This window comes from Phascolarctos cinereus, unplaced genomic scaffold (genome assembly GCF_003287225.1).
Source record: "Phascolarctos cinereus isolate Bilbo 61053 unplaced genomic scaffold, phaCin_HiC Scaffold_7;HRSCAF=346, whole genome shotgun sequence".
In the NCBI taxonomy this organism is placed as follows: Eukaryota; Metazoa; Chordata; class Mammalia; order Diprotodontia; family Phascolarctidae; genus Phascolarctos; species Phascolarctos cinereus.
Window position 1 is genome coordinate 40491344 of NW_027556180.1, and position 15314 is coordinate 40506657.

The following is a 15314-nucleotide window of genomic DNA, read 5'->3' on the forward strand; positions in this document are numbered from 1 at the left end:
ATTTTTGGATTCAAATCTCTTTTCTCTCTTTCTGTCTCCTTGTCTCTCTCTTCCCTCCTTCTCTGCCTCTTTGTCTCTCCCTGTCTCTCTCCTCTCCTTCCCTGCATCTTGTCTCTTCCTGTCAGTCTCTTTATCTTTCCACTCTCTCATCCTACTCCTGAGAAATTTCTTCTTACCTGTGTCTCTCTCCTCTTTGCCTATAGACACTTACTCAATCCCATATGTCTCTGTTTCCTGGACAGATGTTTTGCTGTTGAATCTTAGAGTATGACCAATTTTTTTCAGCCAGTCCAAACATCCTTCCTGTGTGATGTCAGATAGAGTTTCAGAATTAGTTGGAATGCCTTTGATTGATTTGATTCAATTGTCATGAATCTCCACCTTGTCAAAGTCACTTTAAATGCTCTGGGTAAATTTGGTTGATTTACTCAATCAACCTTCCATCATTACATGGCACAGGGATAGTTTGGAGATGGGAGATGGAATGTCCTAAACCCTTGGGAAATAGCAAATAGGCTACTGGAATATAGAGCATGAGAATGGGAATAATACATAATAAGCCTAGAAGGGTAGACTGGAGCCAGATTGTGAAGAGTTCAAAGAGCCAAACAGAGGAGATTATATTTTGTCTTAGAGGCTTATGTTTTAGGAATATCACTTGGATTGGAGAAGGGAAAGAAAGATTGGAGAAGGGAACCCAATTAGGAGGCCATTACAGTAGTCTGGATGAGAGATGATGAGGGTCTCTGCGTATATCGGGGATATCCTTGATGAAAATATGAGAAGGGAATAGGCAGACCCTTCATAGAGGGGTTTGCTTTGGCAATGAGAAGGGCCACCTCCTCATGAGGGTCAGGGGTGAAGGAGGAGATAGTTGGGGAAGACATCTGAGTGATGTGAGATGAACAGGAGGGGAGAAGAGGGAGCTTTCATCAGATGGTCTCCAAATATCAGGGGAACCAAAGGGCACTGAAAAGATAGTGTGGGGGGCTGCAAGCTTCATCGAATTTTCAAAGATGACTTGCCTTGGTCCTGTGCCTCAGTTTCCTCATTTAAAATGGATTTGGACTTGATGACTGCTAAGGTCCCTTCCAGCTTTAAATCTATGATACTCTGTGAGAAGTGGCACAAGGGATATCAGTACTGAAATGTGAGATCTGAAAAGGAGGAAGGCAGTCATGTAGCCAGTGCAAGGGGTAACATGATGGATAGTCTGAGTACTGTACCAACCTCCATGGAATATTAAATGATCAATCAGAGGACCCTGTTGTATTAGAGATATACTTGACAAACTCGACAACAGAGTAAAGACCATACCTTAACCCCAATTCTCTGTGGCTCTCATTGATTGACCAACAACAAGGCCTGGCCCAAGCACTACTCAATGGTTATTTTTTGGGCTCTGATGGCTCAAAGTGAGTATAAATGGTAATTGTTTTTCTTTGGGCCAGCAACCCTGAGGGTCTTCCCCTCCCAATTTGCTTTTTTTTTTTTAAATTAAAGGGGCCATCCCTTGACTCACTTCTTAAACAGGCTTAATCTAATCACTGAGTGGGCATTGCCCCAGTAAAAGTGAGAACTCATGAAAGATCTTAGCTTAAAAAGGCCAAGGTCTCCCACACAGCTTATGGTAGCCAAATCTTCTTCTGTCTTCACAACATCTCTCTTATATGTCCTTCTATCTCCTTTCATGCCTCCCCCCACCCAGTTCATACTCCTGTGACCTCTCACCTAGACTGTGGCTTTTAATGAGTTCCTATCTATGTACTGAGGTGGTCACGCCCATCCATTACCCACAGCTATTCCTCTTCCTCATTCATCCATCTCCAGGCCATCTAGGCCATCTCCAGTTGGCCTGATCTATATCTAGTTACCAGACCCAGATGGCTCTGGAGGAGAAAGTGAGGCTGGTGACTTTGCACAAACCTCCCTCCCTCAAATCCAATTCACTTGCAAGTCATGACATCTCTTCCCTGAGGTAACAATCGTCCTCTTTGAGAACAAAGCACAAACCACGTGGCTTCTGGATCAGGAGTATTTTGAAGGAAACAGATTTATTGAAGTACTTTTTTGACTATTGACTATTTTGACTATTTAGCAGCTGGGTAGGGGAGAGAAGGAGCTTAAAGTGTAAATCACCACTCACTTTCCAATTTCTCCCAGGAAAATAGGATTTTGTATTTTATTGGGTATCTCCTTTGATCTCCACACCCCCATAACGCTCTGGCATTGTTGCTTCCTTGCTTCTCCATAGGGGTTATTTTAGCAATGGGCCAGGGGGTCCCACAGCTCTTGTCTAGTGACTTTAATTATAATGTAATTGACCCCCACTATATGTACACATTCCAAGCTCCATGGAGGAAATTCCTCTGTCATCCTAGTAACAGTTTTCACTACGTTGTGTCTCAGTTCACCACATGGCATCCCTGACCTTGACCTCCATGGCAGTTTGGCCTTTCTAGGGCCTCCTGGGGGAGCCCTCTTTCCACTGATGCCCAGGAATCTGGTCTGAGGTTTTTCTTTAGGTCCTCCAATCGTCTGCACCTGTGTTGATGGAGATAAAGAAAGTGCTTGCAAATAATGATCCCTGACCATCCTAAGCAGAATGGAGGACTAGCAAGGTTAATTTCTACATATTTCTACAGTTAGAGGCCTGTCCTTGGACTTGGGCCAACTGCTCACAAAGCATTCTCCTTTCTTTTCCTCACCCTTTAGCCTCTCAAAACATTTTATTTCCAGCTCCTGGCTTCTGTCACTTCTGCAGTTTTTCTTTAACCCTTTGAATACTGCATTATAAACAGAGAAGCAGGCACCTAGCTCAGCAGGGTGCAAAAGAGACTCATTATCTTTTCTCCCAAACCCTCCTGGCTTCTGAACTTCCTACTACACTTGAAGGCACCGCCATTGTTCCAGGCACCCAGATCCGTGACCTTACCATGGTCTTCATCTTCTCTTTTGTGCTTACCCTACACAGCTTATCAGTAGCCAAGTGTTCTTTTGCCTTCACAACATCTCTCTTATGTGTCCTCCTATCTCCTTTCATGCCTCCCTCCCCCCCTCCCCAGTTCATGCTCATGTGACCTCTCACCTAGACTGTGACTTTTAATGAGTTCCTGTCTATGCACAGAGATGGTGGCACCCATCTATTACCCACAGCTATTCCTCTTCCTCATTCATCCACTCTAAATTCCTTTTAAAAAAATAATAATAGCCCTTATATAGTATATATTATAATAGTGCTTACATGTATCATATAGTGCTTACTAGGTGCTAGGCACCGTGCTAAGCCCTTTATTATCTCATTTGATTCTTATAGCAATCCTAGGAGGTAGATGCTATAATTATCCCCCTTTTACACATGAGGAAGCTGAAGCCAACAGAGGTTAAGTGACTTGCCCAGGGCCACACAGCCAGGAAGTGTCTGAGGCTGGATTTGAACTCAGGTCTTCCTGACTCCAGATCCACTGCACCATCTAGCTGCCCCATGATTAATCCTAACCTTTTATCATTCCATCTTTCCCTCTACCTTATGACCCCTAACCTTGTTTTTTGTCCTCACCATGACTCCCATTCCTTCCACCTATCTTTTCTTTCCCAGACTATCACCCTTGCCCTGACTGTTCTCCCTTCCCTCTCAACCCTTTGTGAAGCCAACTGAAGTGTACACTGGCTTCTACTCTGGAAAGGCTTGGCCCCTTGTCCTGTTGTGCCTCGAACCTGGATCAGTCTCCCCTTCTGCCCCCTTCCTATTTGTGTGCTGCCAAATGGAGCAGGAGGAAATTAAGATACTGGGCTGGTGGGGCCCGTTACAAATGAATATTACCTGATGTCAGTCCTCCTTGAAGCAAGGCAAACATCTCGTTCCTGTCTAATCTCCTTGTGTCTTCTCAAGTCACTGTCCTCATTAAGTCCTTCCTAGAGGTTTCACTCAGTGAGACACAGGTTCTCCTATGTGTCTTTTTCTATTCTGGGGACAAGATTTGTGTGAGATTCCAAGATGGAGATGAGAGGATGGGCCTGGTCGTCTCTGAGCTTTCCTCTACTTCTAAATCTGTGCTCATATGGTTACAATCTGCCTTTGTGGAAGGCATGCTAATGCAACCCTCCAGAGTGTTTGTCTTGCTTTTATACTTGGGTTTTAAGCAACATATCCATAAGTTCAGGTTTGATTTTACTCTGAAACTAGGACTGATTGTGGAGTCCAAGATGCTCTTCAAGTTTGTTGGCGATTGGAATTAATCATTAACTGTTGGTGACTTTTTCTGGGTTGAGCTGTCTTAGGTGAAATAGTGCCTGTACATGTCTCTATGTGTGTATATGAGAGCTGTCCTCAGCGTTGGAAAGACCTGGGTTCAAGTTCCACCTCTGACAAATGCTAGCATGTGAACCTACCAGGGGAGAACTGGGCGGGTCCCTGGACTTCTCAGTGCCCCTACGTATCTTTGGAAACTGTGCATTATTGGGAGGGGGAGTTTTCTCACTGGGAACTCATTTCATTGCCCTTCCTCCCACAAGTCTCTCCTCACTGCATTCCATCTGCATGTGCCTCTCAGCTGCCAGAGTGATTTTCTAAAGCTGACTGTGTCCCCATTATAAGGTATACGTGACTCAAAGTAACAAGGATTTCCAAATTATCAAAGATGCTTGATGCTCTGTGATTGACCTTCTTGACTTGGCCGCTTTCTACCTTTCTGGTCTTCTAGAGCACCTGGCTGGTACAGAGGATAGAGTACAAGATGTGGAGTCAGGAAAACCTGAGTTTGATCCTGCCTCAAACACTTACTTTACTGGCTTTGTCACCTACGCAAATCCCTTAGCTTCTCTGTTCCTCAGTCTCATTATCTATAAAATGGGGATAATAATAGGGCTTATCTTGCAATGATAGCAGTTATTATAGTTATTGTTATATTTTGCTCTTCTCCACCCTCTAAATAGAGCTACACCCACTTCCTTGTGGTTTCTCAAACTCAACACTCTGTCTTTTACCTCTGTGCCTTTGCAACTGTCCCTACCCCATGCCTGGGACATTGTGCCCCTGCACCTTTGCCTCAACTCGACTGCTGCAGGGGACCATTGGCAGTCCCCCTCACTTCTGGTGCCTTTCCCTCTCAGATTAACTTCCATTTGGCACGGTGGATAAAGCACCAGGCCTGGAGTCGGGAGGATCTGAGTTCAAATCCTGCTTCAGACACTTACTAGCTGTGTGATCCTGGGCAAGTCACTTAGCCCTGTTTGCTTAATTTCCTCATCTGTAAAATGAGGTGGAGAAGGAAATGGCAAGGTATCCCAGTATCTTTGCCTAGAAACCCCCCAAAAGGGGTCACAAAGAGTCAGACACAATTGAACAACAATGACCTGGTGTATGTATGTATGTATGTGTGTATATATATGTATACACACACACATACACACATGTATATATATGTATGTATGCGTATATGTATATATGTATATATGTATATGTGTATATATATGTATTTGTATATATATAAAATATGTATATACACATATGTTTCTATATCTTATGTCATTGTTATTACATGTTGTCTTCCTCATTAGATTGTAAGTTCCTTGAGAGCAAAGACTGTCTTTTGCCTCTTTTTGTATCCCCAGCACTTAGCACAATGCCTGGCACATAGTAGGTGCTTAATAAATGTTTGTTGACCAATCAATTGATTGATGTACCTGCCATTAGAATGTGAGCTCCCGGAGGGCAAGGCATATTTTTGCCTTTCTTTGTATCCTCATTGCTTAGTGGTCTCTTCATAAATGCTGGTTGATTTACTGACCTCTGTTTAGCACATAGCCAGTGTTTAGGACTGACTGGCAAACACATTTTTACCTTTGCATCATTAGTGCCTGGGGCAGTGCCTGGCGCACAGTCAGCATTTAATAATGCTTGTTGACTGACTGATTCTGATGATGAAGTACCTGGATCAACTTAGCTTTGGATTTTTAAAAGTATCGAGGTGTGTTTGCATGGGTGTATTTCAACTTCATTCAACAAACATTTGTTAAAGTGCATACTATGTGCAAGGCAGATCAAACAGTGATGCAAAAGCTTTCAAGGTTGGGGAACCTTGGCCTTGAAGCCACATGTGGTCTTCTAGGTTCTTGGGTGCGGTCTTTTGACTGAGTCCAAGTTTTACGGAACAAATCCTTTTATTAAGGGGATTTGTTCTGTGAAGTTTGGATTCAGTCTGCACTTGAGGACCTAGAGGGTCACATGTGGCCTCGAGGCCCAAGGTTCCCCACCCCTGGAAGATCGCCAGAAAGAAAAGTAAGTATGGTCTGACCTCAGGGACCAGAGCCAGAAATGCTTGATTTTTACTGTTAGTTTGAATCCTTTATGTTCCAAGAAGGTTTCAAACAATTCCCATCTCTGTGGTTTATTGTCTCCTCAAAGACAGTAATGAGAACACTCATCATATTTGTTGGCTATGAAAATGAAATTGATCTGCCTCCCTGATAGAAAGAAGAGTCAGAGTCTGGGGCTCTTCTGGCTTGTGGGACCCACTTGTGCATTGGGTAGTTTTTGTGTTATGATGCGAACAAGGCAGAAAGGTAGGTTGCAGCATATTTTTGACAGGCAGATGGGACTTGGAAAACATCAGTAAAGGAAAGCAAGAAATTCAGAAGAAGAATGAATCAATGGGAGGAGGAAAGTGAGAAAAGAGAGGACAGATAAGAAGGGAAGGGAACAAACATTTATTAAGTGCCTACTATGTGAAAGTGGATCATAGGATGGATTTGGAAGTGAAAGGGAGGCCATTGAGTCCCTTATTTTATAGATGAGGAAACTGAAGCACAGAGAGTTTGCATGACTAAGGATTTAAACCCAGGTCTGTCCTTACTCCAAGACTAGTTACCTGTCTGCTATGCCATGTAATGGTCTCCTTGTGTGTCACATCCTTTATAACTGCTGGAGAGAGAGATTAAGGGTGCTGAGAGGAAATTTACAAAACTGCCCATTAACATGAAAGTGCTAGCTTACCCACCTCTGTCTTAGAAATCAGCTTATCTCCCAAGTGTTTTCTTGACATTAGCATCAGTCTAGAACAGATCAAGGAAGAATATGTATTTGTTAGGTATGTTAGGGCATGTTACAATGTCACCTTCCCAATAACCACTTTTAGTGCCAAGCTGTAGAAATGCAAAGACTTTCATTCCTTTTAGCTGAATTTCATCTGTAATGTAGCTAACACCTTTCTTGTAGGAATGAGTAGCTTTTCCCCCACCCCAAGTAGAATTCCTTGAAAGTTCTACCATTTACTGAGGCTGTGTTCACTTAACAGGGATGTGAAACATTTAAATCAACATATTTAATCAAACCTCTGGATTGGCAACAAAACAGAATTCTTAAGCACTGTTCCTGGTGTTTGTGTAGGACAGGACCCAAAGCAGCAGTTTTGCCTCTCATTCATTAATCAATACATTAATCCCAAACGAAAATGGGCATGTAGCATTCTGTGCCTTTGTTCAGTGAGCCAGGCTGGAAAATTGCCTACGTAAACATTGGAGGGTGATTTTGGATGGTGCAGGCTGTTCTAATTTTAGCTGAACTGTTTTGCAAGGTTTAATAAGCAAAGTAAGTACAGTATTCTATAAATATGGCCAGTTCCTCAAATGCACGTCACTCTGGATAAGACTAGAATACTTATGCCTTCAAAACTGATGCCTGTTTTCTTAATTATAGACTTTCTCTCCCCAGATAGAAAACAACTTCCTAGGTGGCAGAAATGCTCAAAGTCTCCGCTCTGCACCCAAATGTAGCATCACCTACAGAGAGGTAGTGTTAGCATGGTGGGGGGTGCATTGGGTCTAGAGAAAGGAAGAACTGGGTTCTTACAATGGGCTAGGCACAATGCTAAGTATTAAGTGTACAAGGTAAAAACATTCCCCACCCTCAAGGAACTTATCTTTCAATTGGGGAAATATATATATATATATATATATATATATATATATGAGAGAGAGAGGGAGAGGGAGGGAGAGAGAGAGATCTCAGAGGGAAAGGCACTAGCAATAGGGGCCACTGGGGAAGCCTTCTATAGAAGGTGCCATTTGAACTTGGTCTTGGAGGAAGGCAGGGAGGCTAAGACGTAGGGGTGATGGGGTGGAATATTCCAGGCATGGAGGATAGTCACTACAGTTGGGCCATAGACTGTGTGCAGACTACAAAGGTAGGACAGGGCCAAATTGTAAAAGGCTTTAAAAGCTGAACAGGATTTTACATTTGATCCTTGAGATAATAGGGAACTACTGGAGTTTGTTGAATGTGGGGTGGTCTCATGGTCAGACCTCCACTTTAGGGAGAGGACTTTGGCGGCTGAGTGGAGGATTGTCTGGAGTGGGGAAAGACTCAAGGCTGGGAAACCAACCAGAAGGCTATTGCAGTGGTCAAAGGGAGAGGTGATGAGGGCTTGTACTAGACCAGTGGTCGTGAGTGGATGGAGAGAAGGGGATGTACACAAAAGATATTGTGAAGGTAAAAATGTTGAGATTTGGCAACAGAATAGATACGCGGGATGATTGAGAATGAGACGACTCCCCTCAAGACAGTGGGGTGAGTGGAAACAGCCCAGCCATCTCATATCACTCCATTTCAGTTGGAAAAATAGCCCCAGACCAAGTAATAATCATTAAATCGATAGAAAAACTACCAGCCCAGGTCTGCATGAAGAAGCAGCAAGAAAGCTTCAGCCACTGGGGAGAGGTCCAGACAGAAAAGGCTTCCACCTTTGGGAAACAGGGAAAACCAGGGAACTGTGGAGTCTGAAGCCATGTACCAGGAGCAGGGAGAGTGGAGTCTGGACCAGGGTCTAGAGCCTACAGCAGTGTCACTGTCACCATAACTAGACATCAGGAACCTAGGGGTCTCAGAGCCAGGCAATGAGCAAAGCTCTCTGTAAGCCCGATAGCCCAAGCTTAGTGCTCTCTGGGTCTGCTCCTGAGTCCCTTGAAGAACATTTTGCTGTTTACCCTGACCCCAGATAATACTAATCAGGACCAAAGAATGCCTGACTCTTCCTTCCAGAGGTACGCAGATGTTGGCCCTGACATTTTAGGAAATAAAACTCAAAAAATAGATAGAAGAAAGTGCTAATAATAGAGGAGAGAGGGGTCAAGGGTGATACTAGGGTTTGTGAGACTGGTGCCTGAGCCTTCAACAGTATCAAGGTCAGGAAGAGAGGAGGATTTTGGGAGAAAGATAACAAATTCTCTTTTTGGATCTGTCAAGTAGGGGCTGTCTACGATATGTCCAATGGGCATCTGACAGTGGGGGACGATAGCCGGAAGGCAGCACGGATTGAATGTGTAGATCTGGGCATTATCTGCGTAGAAATGATCATTGAGGGGGCGTGCTAATCAGGTGAGCTAGGAAAGAGGGAGAAGGGATGAGTGCCCAGGACAGAGCCTGGTATGTTCGCTGCTTGGTTGATCTTCTGATAATGCAGAAGCACCAATGGCCCACAAATCCAGCTTAGAGAAAGACATAAAGCCTGGAATATCTCAGAATGAATTAAAAGAGGTCACTGATTGTGAAGATTAAGCAAGGTCCTTAATAGAGAGCACTGGACCTAAAGTCAGGAAGATCTGAGTTCAAATCCTGCCTCAGACACTGTATCTGACCCTGGATAAGTCACTTAACCTTTGTCTGCCTCAGTTTCTTTAATAGTGAAATGAAGATAATAATAGCATCTACCTCCCAGGGTTGTGAGGATAAAATGAAATGATAATTAAAAAGAGCTTTATAAATCTTAGAACACTATATAAATTCTATTGTTGTGACTATTATTATCTTCATGACTAAGACTGAGGTCCTTTGTTTGCACATAGTACATCTTAAGAACGTCTACATGACCTTTTTTCCCTAAGAAACTACACGTATCGTTTTAAAACAGTGACCAGCTCTTCAGAGAACAGGAAAAAAGAGCTGAGTGTAGTGGGAGAGGAAACACTTATCTGTGAGAGTGACAAAGGAGAGGCTAGTGACAGAGTGCGGACAGTGGAAATTAATGTTAATTTGTTAACCTCAGGCTCCAGAGTCAAATGACGTGATTTGAAGCCAGCAGGGTTTCCATGATAACTTTCTACTGCACTTGTGTGGGTCTATTATATTGACCCCATTCTTCAGGCATCTGACTGATCATGACTGAATATTGCAGAATAGCTGAATTCTGTGACCATTTTAGGGTAATGATAGCCACATGTAAGAGACACTTGTGAATCATGGTTTTTGGAGAAATGACATTGCCATCCACTTCATCTTTGAATGAAGAAGGTGATGACTATGTTTGTGTCTTTTCCGCATTCAAAAGATGAGAGGAAAATACTCATCTCTGCCTGTTGCCTTTGTATTATTGAAAGTCGGAAGAAAGAGGCAGACAGGAGTCTCGTATTCTCTGTGAGATTTATAGTTGGGAAGACTAGTCAAATCCTGCCTCTCAGCTTTTGCTAGCCATGTGACCCTGGGCCAGTCACTTAAATTATCTGTTCTTCAGTTTCCTCACCAGTAAAATAAGGGTGATAATACCTGCAGTTTTCTACCTCACAGGTTCAGTGAACTATAAAAGCACTAACAAATCTAACAGTAGCATGTTGATAATGTCTGGGTCTGGATATACGCACACATACATGTGTGTATATATATGTATATATACAAACACATATGTATACATATGTATATACACATATGTGTATATATGTATATATGTGTGTGTGCGTGTATGTATGTATCTCCAATGCCTGACTCAGTGCCTTGCCACGTTTATTGGTTTGATGAGTGAATGAATGTATTATGACAAGGTCCGTGCCCTGTGCTCACTTATAGTCTAGCTTGAAAGGGAGGAAATGGACACAGGAAAAGTTAAATAAACATCAGGAAGTATGTGCTGACTGTCAGTTGAGGAGCTTAAACCAATCAACAGAGCAGTTCTTCCCCCCCCAATTTTAATATTTTATTTTTCCCAATTATATATAAAAACAATTTTTAACCTTTTTTGAGTTCCAAATTCTCTCCCACCCTCTCTCCCTTCTGTCGTCATTGAGAAGGGAAGCTTTTTGATAAAGGTTATATGTGTTCAGTCACACAAAACATATTTTCATATTAGTCATGTGAAAGAAAACACACACGGAAAACACAAGAAAAATAAAGAAAGTGAAATAATAGCAAGCTTTGAGTGGCGCCGTTCCAAGAGTGGCAAGCCCACTGAGGGGCGCAGCAGTTGGGACTGCCAAGGGAGGGGCCAGTTGAGGAGGGAGATGGTCGGAAGTCTCAGAAGCTGCAGGTTCCCTCTTGTTTCTTAGTTACTTGTCCCATCCAGAGAAGGTCGGTTTTCCTGATGTCACTTGTCTGTCTCTGCAAACATTTTACCCATCAGCCTCAGCAGAATGGTATCTCTCCATGCATGTTCAAGGCCTTTGTCAGCAAGAGTCACCCTGAATTCTCCTCCAACAGACAGCAGGATGCTCAGGAGTTTTTCTTGCACCTGGTAAATCTAGTGGAGGTGAGTACTCCTTTCTCTCTCTTTTTTTTTAAGAAAAAAATTATAATTTTTTCCAATTAAGGGTGAATATTCTTATTCCAAAAGTGGTAAGATGAGTAAAAACTAGCTTGCCACATTTCTGCACATTAGGCTGGGAGTGCTCATCTCATTTTATTCTGCCTGCCCGATCCCAAAATCTTAGTCTTTTTGAAACCTGGCTTAAAATTCTCACCTACCCCATTTGACTGATTGTGACTTTCTGATCTGCTTCTTTCCCACTTGTACTGTATTAATTTGAGTTTCCTGATATTGTTGCCCAATAGAATATGAGTTCCTTGAGGGAGGGGACTGTTGCGTTTTGATCTTTGTATTCCCTAGTGCCCAGTGCATAGTAGGTTCTTAAATACTTGTTGAATTGAAAGTAAATAAAAATTGAATTAAATGCTTATTGAATTGGATTAAAAGTATTCCATTACTCCTACCAGAGTATAGGCTCCATAAGGATCCTGTCCTATTTCCTTTCTCTGCCCCTCCTGGCCAATAATGAATCAATGAAAAGGCATTTATTAGGCACCTACTATGTGCCCAGCATTGTACTAAGAGCGAGGGATACAAAGAAAGGCAAAATCAGTCTCTGCCCTCAAGGAGCTCATAATCTAATGGTGTGTGTGTGTGTGTGTGTGTATAAGATAATATGTACAAAGAAGACATAGACAGGGTAAATTGGAGAGAAGGTACTAGCATTAGTGCAGAAAAGGCTTCTTATAAAAGGGGATTTTAGCTATTAATTAAAGGATGTCGGGGAAGCCAGGAGACTGGGAGGTGAGGAGGGAGAACATTCCAGGCATGGGGCACAGCCAGTGGAAATGCCTGGAATTTGGAGATGGAAGGTGTTGTTTGGGGTGCAGCAGGGAGCCCAGCGTCCCTGGACTGTAGAATCCCTCGGAGGGGAGTGAGGAGAAAATGATTGGAAAGGCAGGAAGGGACCAGGTTATGAATTTCAACTTAGTTCTTCCTGACTCAGAGCTCAGCTTTCCATGTCCTGTGCTGCCACTGCCTCTATTCTTAGTCTGCTGTTATCTGAATATGTGAACTTGATCTAATCCAACCCCCAGAGGAACCGAATTGGCTCTGAAAACCCAAGCGACGTTTTCCGGTTTGTGGTGGAAGAACGGATTCAGTGCTGTCAGTCCCGGAAGGTGCGCTACACCGAGAGGGTCGACTATTTAATGCAGTTGCCGGTGGCCATGGAGGCGGCAACCAACAAGGGTAAGACAGACATAACAACAGGCATGGGTGTGTGCATGTGCACACTCACACAGACACATGTACACACACACACACACACACACACACAGACACACACACATATACGCATCCCTAGAACAGAGATTATTTACTTGCATCCTTATAAGAGAAAAGTCTAAAACCTTCTATGTGGGAGGCCTTGTGCTATGTCCTGATGGTACGAAGATGTATTAAAACAACAGCGCTCAGCCTCTGGATGCTTATATTTCTGCTTGGAGGATGCGACATCTCAGCCGATAAATCTGACGGTCCCATAGCATTTGTTATGCCCCTCTTGGCACGTTTGCCCTCCTAACATGGCAGGAAAATCCCCCAAATCTCAATGTACTTTTGCCAAATGATCTTAAAAGTAATTAAGATCCTGAAGGAAGGTTTCCCTTCTCAGGAGCAGCCAACAACGGCAGTTTCCAACGTTGCTCATTTGATCTTGGTTGTCTTTTCTCCCCGCTTAGATGAGCTGATTGCCTATGAGTTGACAAGAAGGGAAGCAGAGACATCCAGGAGACCCCTCCCAGAATTGGTTCGGGCCAGGATTCCTTTTAGTGCCTGCCTTCAGGCCTTTTCGGAACCTGATAATGTGGAAGATTTCTGGAGCAGCGCCTTACAAGCAAAGTCTGCCGGTGTGAAGTAAGTGCATGGGCTGTGTGTGTGTGTGTGTGTGTGTGTGTGTGTGTGTGTGTATACAGCAGAGGTTCTTAACCTGTGCATAGATTGAATGTGGGTGGGTCTGTGAACTTGATAGGGGAAAAAACCACATCTTTATTTTCACTAATCTTTAAGTGAAATTTGGCATTTCCTTCAATTAATTTAAAAACATTATTTGAAAAGTGTGTAGGCTTTACTAGGCTGACTAAGGAGTTCACAGAAATACAAAAAAATTAACAAACCTTGGTTTAGCGGGACAAGTCTAGGACCTTGTAAATTGAGAAATGCTTATCTGGTTGCCTCCATCATTAGTGAGGTGAGGTGAGCAGGGCACCACCCCTCAAACCAGACACAAAACACGACTATGACTTTCCTGTAACACTGTTCAGCTTATACCACTACTACTGCTAAATATTATGTAAACAGCAAGGAATGGGCCTAATAAATCTACTCCCTAATGGAAATTTATATATATATATATATATATATATATTGTAACAGTCCGGATCTGAGATGAGGAGGGCCCATACCAGGGTGGTAGCAGTGTCAGAGGAGAGAATAGGGGTACAGAGGAGAGATGTTGTGAAGGTGGAATGGACAGGACTTGGCAACAAATTGGATATGGGGGGTGTGAGGAAGAGTGACCCAGTTCTGAAGATGATGCCTAGGTTGTGAGCATGGGTGCCTGGAAGGATGCTGGTACTTCTCCACAGTAATAGGAAAGTTAGGAAAAGGGAAATACTTGAGGGTGGGTGAGATTATGAGTTCAGTTTTGGACGTGGTAAGTGTAAAATTCATAAGAACTCTTGCTGGTCTGATGGCCTTGGAATCCTTGAATGTCTTGCTCAAGTGGTTGAGGCCTGTCCTATGTCGTTCTTTTTTTCTTTATCTTTTATTCAAAATGCAGCCTTTTCATTTTGGGAAGTCATTTGTCTGTCAACTCCCTATCTCCTGAAATGGCAAGAAGAAAACCTTTTGTTTCTTAAAGAGCAGATCCAACCTGGATTCCCAGGTTAAAAGTTAGGGAGCACTTCTATTTGGCTGTAAAGGCTGGTTTCATTAGCTCTAGTTGCTTATCAATCAATCAATAATCATTTATTAAGTGTCTACCATGTGCCAGGCACTGTGCTAAGCCCTAGGGTTACAAAAAGAGGCAAAAGATAGTTTCTGCCCTTTGAGGAATTTACAGTCTAATGGGAGAGGCGACATGCAAACAAATACACGAAGCAAACTATATAAAGGACAAATAAAAAATTATTAACAGAGGGCAGTCACTAGAATCAAGAGGGCTTGGGAAAGATTACCTGTAAAAGATGGGATTTTAGTTAGCATCTAAAGGACTAGTGCCTTGGATTAAAACAAAACACCTGGATTATCTTCCTATATTTACTACCTATTTCAGATCATGTTCTGGGACAAGTTACCCAAACACCTAAATTTGCAAGACAAAATCATAAGAAAAGTAGTGGAGAATGGAAAAAGGTTCCTTTAAGACCTCTTACTGGGGGAGAGAATTCTTAACCAGGCAAGGTATAGGTGGGATCATAAAAACTAATGCTGACAATTTTAATTTTGTAAAATTATAAAGCTTTGCATTAACAAAAATCAGTATGCTTAGGGCAAGAAGGGAAGATGTCATTTGTTCAATTGCACCAAATATCTCTGAAGAAAGTCCATTATGTAAAGTATAGATAGAGAATTGAAACAAGTATATAACACCAAAAGCTATTCCCCAGCAGTTAACTAATATAATAAAATAGTTTTCAGAATATAAGAATCAAGTATGTTTTCTATGAACAAAATGGTGTGATGCTTCCTGGTTCAAGATCATTTTGTTCACCAAAAAGCGATTTTTATGCTTTTGATTATGTA

The 15314-nt window shown here is 42.6% G+C and overlaps 1 protein-coding gene across 1 annotated transcript in view; it reads left to right on the forward strand.

Moving 5' to 3' along the window:
* The window catches only part of USP13 (ubiquitin specific peptidase 13), a 140434-nt gene that overhangs the window by 85935 nt on the left and 39185 nt on the right, over nt 1-15314 (forward strand). Inside the window, exons 11-13 of the mRNA XM_020980773.2 lie at nt 11385-11510; nt 12605-12758; nt 13250-13424. Coding sequence (XP_020836432.1) covers nt 11385-11510; nt 12605-12758; nt 13250-13424 — 455 coding nt within the window. The remainder of the gene's footprint in view (nt 1-11384; nt 11511-12604; nt 12759-13249; nt 13425-15314) is intronic.